Source organism: Cynara cardunculus (assembly GCF_001531365.2).
Source record: "Cynara cardunculus var. scolymus isolate 2C chromosome LG 3, CcrdV1, whole genome shotgun sequence".
NCBI classification, from domain to species: Eukaryota; Viridiplantae; Streptophyta; class Magnoliopsida; order Asterales; family Asteraceae; genus Cynara; species Cynara cardunculus.
Genome location: NC_037530.1, coordinates 13,161,273 through 13,166,787, shown reverse-complemented (window position 1 = coordinate 13,166,787; position 5,515 = coordinate 13,161,273). Strand labels below are relative to the sequence as shown.

Below are 5,515 nucleotides of genomic sequence, written 5' to 3'. Positions count from 1 at the left end.
ATATATAATATATAATAATATAATTAAGTCAAAAACTATTTAATATTGGACTCATTTCGAAGGTATTAACGAGACGATTATAATGGTGTAACTTGTTAAAATAAAAATGTATTTTTTAAACATGTTTTAATTGATATACGATTATGTATGTTAATTTGATAAATGTTTAAAATGAAACATTTAAAAATAAAGGACGTAAAATAAATTAATTAATTAATTATGAGGGTATAAAGTGTAAATTTAAAATTATAATTTTAAAAAAAAAATGAGAGAGTGAGTGTATGTGAGGAGAGGAGGTGGTAAAAAAGTGAAAAAGTGAATATAAAAGGTATTTTGGTCATTTAGAATTTTAAGACTTTAAAACTTTTACCAAATTTGCTTTATAAGATAGTATAGATACATAGATCGATCATCATATATATATATATATATATATATAGATGCGGTTAACAAACAACATGACACATATACGTACACCTGCAAACCTATAAACACATAGGTACATAGACACACAGATATATCCACGATATCATATATATATATATATATATATATATACATACAATATATATATATATATATACATATATATCCATCATGATCCATGCATGCGTGTACATATAATAGTCATCGATCATCAAACTAACATTAGTACACTTATACATACATATAGACACATATATAGACATACATGAACCCAAATACATATACAACATATACATGCATAGTATACATATAACATACATATATATACACATGTATATACATATACTACTTGTACGTGCAATTAAGTAACATATGCGACATATGCATGCATACATATACACATGTACACCTAACAAATTATACAAAATAAAACAAGGTAAAGCTCACATGAATAAGAAAAACTTGTAAAAACACAAAAAATCATACAAAAAATCAATCACCGTCGGTGATTTGCGACGGATTACCTACGGATTCCAATGTCGTTAGTGATGTGCGACGGTTTTCCGAATGATTTAACAATTATAAAAAAAATTAAATATCCATGGGTGAGACGGATTATTGGCTGATGTTTAATTTTTAAATTATTATATCCATAAGAAAACCATCGCAAATCACCGACAAAATTGGGATCCATTGGTAATCCGTCGCAAATCATTCATGGATTTTAGATTCATCGGTGATTTACGACGGAGGGTTTATTTACTTTTTACTTTTTTAGATTCATCCAATTAGATGGTTAATTGGATGGTCATCAGATGGCTAATTGGATGTTGAAATTTCCGGTTGTTCCAAATTGGATGTTGAAATTCCCAATCCAATCTAATCCAGTTATAATTATAGTCAACTGATTCTAATTGGATCGATTAATTTTTTGCATACCCTTATTAGATAGTTGACATTTATGCAAATATTATCTTTTGTCAAGAAATCAAAATGAATCTTTCATCAGTGAATGAAATGGCTTAACCAAAATGATAAAGACAATCTTTTTGGTGATAAGATTGGCATTCTAATGGATACAAAAAAGTAACTTAGGGATCGTTTATCAAGCATTTATCCGTTAGGTGTTTACCAGTAAAATTTAACATCATTATTTACTTATCGGGTAAGATTTTAGTTCACCGAAACGTATCGTATGCAACAATTTACCCGATAAGCGTTTACCGTGGTAAGAGTCGTCGCCCTCACTTACCGGGTAAGACTCTTGGTCCTTGTCTCGCTCTTACCGGGTAAGATTTATGGTTCTTACCATATTCATTCAGTGAGATAACGTAACTTGATAAGCGCTTACCCGGATAAGCGTTTGGTAAACGACCCTTAGATTCACTTCTGTACATATATGCATTGGATGTTTTATTTTTTTTGCTGTATAAACAACATTGTTACTTTACTTCTTATATTTTGATCAAATGTATTCAAGAAATGAGTTATCTATTATCTATCAAGTGCCATTTCATCAAAGTTTGCTCTATAAAATGGCTAAAGGTCAAACAGCCAATTGAGACCATGTGGAAATGTACATTTAAATGGAGTTATTCCAAGCGAATAATAATAAATAAATAAATAAATAAATAAATAAATAAAATTATATTAGAAACAAAATAAACCAACTGAATTTCCTTCTACCTAATGAAGTAAGGAGCATCATTCACCTAATTCTAAGCCAAACCTTAGAACGTTGACCAACTTTTTTTTTAGTTTTGGATAGGAACATACTTTTTATTTTTATTAACATGGATATCCAATCTGCTATATTAACCGACTAATTTTATGACGACCACCTGCTTTACAAATAACTCAAAGTTACTGTATTTGAATCTCCATGGCTACAACTTGCTTTCAACTTGCTTGGAAACCACGCTTGTAGTTGAAACTCGGTCCTTGCCTTCAACTTGCTTGGAAACCTCCTCCTTCTCTTTGACTTCTTCTTGGATGATCAATGACTCTAGTTTATCTTCAACTTCTTCCACCTGCCCCACATTTATACATTTTTCTCTTAACAAATTTATATTTATTATTCTATATTTTAAATAACCGATCATAATTTACTAAAATAAATAGACGGTTTAACATTCACTTTCTATATTTACAATTAATTCTTCAAGTTTTTATCATCGGGTTCACTTTTTATGTTGGTTTATTGATTCACCAATAATTTATTATCACATAAAATAAAGATTTCTTTAAAATGTGGTTATTAAGGTTTTTGACGAATAAATAAATTCATGTTATAAAAGGTAAGAAGAGCTAGCACAAATTACAATGCACATGCTAGAACCACTTGGAGCAAGAGAATTTACACACGTTTCCCTCTTGTGTGTAATATATGATATATATATATATATATATAATATAATATATATATATATATATATATATATATATTCGAATTTTGATACAAGATCACTGTCATAATTAGCCTTAAAATATTGCAAATATATATAATATATTAGTAATGCCATTATTAGCATTAAAATATAGCAATTTGCAAATTATTGGTGTACAGCTTTTTTTAGTGTTGTTTACTCTCATAATAATAAACAAGATGATACGCAATAAGCATAATCTGAATCGTAAAAAGACATGATAATATTTAAAATATAAATACAATTTGAATCAAATTTACGTACCCATTGAGGTTGGGCAGAAATTATACATTTTCTACGTCATATTTGTTTGTATTAATACAAAATGATCATGGAATTGATTTCAAAGAAAAGGGAAATGAATCAAACCTTATCGATGATATCGTTAGCAAGATGAGCACTCTTTGCTAGTCCTTCCACCACTCCGTCAACGGCTTCCATGGTTTTTCGTAGTCTACTATTTTCAGGAAGCTCGTCGGTAATGTTATCGATCACCTTGTCAACTCTTTCCGCCACATCTTCGATGGTTTCCATTATATACTCCGCCGTGTCGACTACGGTATCCACTTTATCTACAGATTTCATAAGTTTTGCCATGCTTAATTATATTATATATATGCATACATGATCAATAAGTATTTTGAGAGAAATTTATTCTTACTTTTTAGAACAATTAGCGGCCCCCATTTATGTGTGATAAAGGGTAAAACAAATGTTAACACGATCCCCACAATCCAATTTCTCCTGCAAAAAGAAACAAGTAACATAAATCATATATATATATATATATATATATATATATATATATATACTTGTTTTGAATTGATCAAGGTGTACTCAAAATAACAGAAATATTGATGGTTTTTGAAGCTTACATAGAACCAGAAGGTGGTCCAGAAGGAAGAGGAACTCCGGGAGGTGGAGTAAGATTGCTACGTACCACAAAGTTCCGTCGTGCGCACGAAATGGAACCGTGATGGCTATATGACGCGGAAGCTTTGTTCTTTAAGAACAACGATGAATGAGAAGTTGGATGAAATGTGAGAGATGTTGAATATGGATTCGGGAGTGTTCGTGAGGCGGAAATAAATCGTGACATAGACAATGACATTTCCTAGCTTTCTTGTCTTCTGCTTCCAAATGCAGTTGTTGCTCCAAGTTAAACTGTAACGAATGTATTTAATTGGTGATTGAAGAAGATGAGAATGGAGTAGTAGAATGGTGTATTAATTTGTATATGTATATATAAAGGATGAAATGGTCACAGAATAGGAGCCAAGCCACGCTGTTTTCTTATGGTCAAAGGTAGAAGCTTCTTTTCACTTGCAATAATGCTTATCTTAATCCAACATGTTGGTGGTGTTGTTTAATTTACTTTTACACGTTTATTTAATTACTTAAAAAACTGAAATTTTGAAAATTTTGAGAAATATTTAAAGTGCAATTCATGAACATGAGATTAAAAATAATTAGAACGCTTTTTATCCTAACTTTCTTCATTAGACGATGATTCGCCTTAATATATATAATGCATAATCGGGAGCTACGTTCCATTTTTGATGGGGGTTAGGATGAGTGGCACGTGGTAGGTTGAGATGAAGTCGTTTTCGTCGTATATAAAAAGTTTGCATGTTAAACATATGCCAATTGGTACCTAACACGCAATTACCTTTTCTTTTTTATTAACTATAAATATGCATATATTTTGGAACATAAAGCCGTCAGATCAACCATGTTATATATAAGATGGAGTGTTAGTGTTAAACTTATCATATTCAAAGGATTTCTTATTAAAAATACTTAATAAAAGAATTCAAGAACGATAATAAGAATGTAACACAGTAACAATAGATCTAAAACTATTACAAAGAATATAAACGAAGAAAAGAAGAATTAACAATATGAAGATGTAAAGATCAGAGATAGATCTTTGAATAATATAGAGAGAACTTCTTTTGAGAGAGAATATCGAGAGTGAATCGAGAGTGAAAATATGGAAAAAAATAACTTATATTGTGAGCTAGATCCGGTGATGAAGGCTTTATATATCATTTATGTTTGACCAGGTTTGCCCCTCAAAGAATTACTTAATTGCTCCGCTAACCTCCAACTTTCCCAATAAGTGAGGCACGCCCCTTCTACTTAGACACCAACTTTATCTTTTCCTTATTGACAGAATCTACCCAAACCTGTTAAATCATTAACAAACAAGACATTCAAAGTTAAGTCAAGATTTAATAATATGTATATTTTAACAGTTAGATGATAAAGAAGATGCATGAATAGAACTCAAATGTGCATAAATGAGGATACTTAGATGCAGATATATCACTACTAGAAAACCAGGTATCAGCGACGAATATCAGCGAGAGAAATTTTCCCTCGCAGATCAGTGAGGGATCAGCGAGGGAATGTGAATTTTTGTCATTTCCCTCGCTGATTTCCGAGGGATCAGCGAGAGATTTTTCTATTTTTCCTATTTTCTCATTTTTATGTGTTATATGTACATATTTTTATATGTTGATATCGTATGTATGCATGTCATGTGTTGTTTGTGTGTGTGTGTATATATATATATATACTAGAAGGGTACTCGCGCAATGCAGCGAGACAAATCTCGATTTTAATGTTCTATTTATTATGTGTCTTTGTAGATGTTATAA

At 30.6% G+C, this 5,515-nt stretch overlaps 1 protein-coding gene across 1 annotated transcript; it reads right to left on the bottom strand.

The window, feature by feature from the left end:
• Positions 1-2,061: 2,061 nt before the first annotated feature.
• Positions 2,062-4,069, bottom strand: LOC112509920. Its single transcript, XM_025115129.1, has 4 exons — positions 3,728-4,069; positions 3,514-3,596; positions 3,222-3,424; positions 2,062-2,456 (listed from the first exon to the last, which is right to left on the bottom strand). Exons 1-4 carry the CDS (start codon positions 3,961-3,963, stop codon positions 2,313-2,315), a joined length of 666 nt encoding a protein of 221 aa, XP_024970897.1. The 5' UTR covers positions 3,964-4,069; the 3' UTR covers positions 2,062-2,312.
• Positions 4,070-5,515: the final 1,446 nt, after the last annotated feature.

Bases quoted from the DNA above. Each gene is read 5' to 3' on its own strand.
- LOC112509920 (XM_025115129.1), bottom strand. From the start codon at position 3,963: ATGTCATTGTCTATGTCACGATTTATTTCCGCCTCACGAACACTCCCG. The intron at 3,425-3,513 runs GTAAGAATAAAT...TGAAATCTGTAG, and splicing joins GCCGCTAATTGTTCTAAAAA to ATAAAGTGGATACCGTAGTC. The intron at 2,457-3,221 runs GTTTGATTCATT...AATGTGGGGCAG, and splicing joins CTAACGATATCATCGATAAG to GTGGAAGAAGTTGAAGATAA.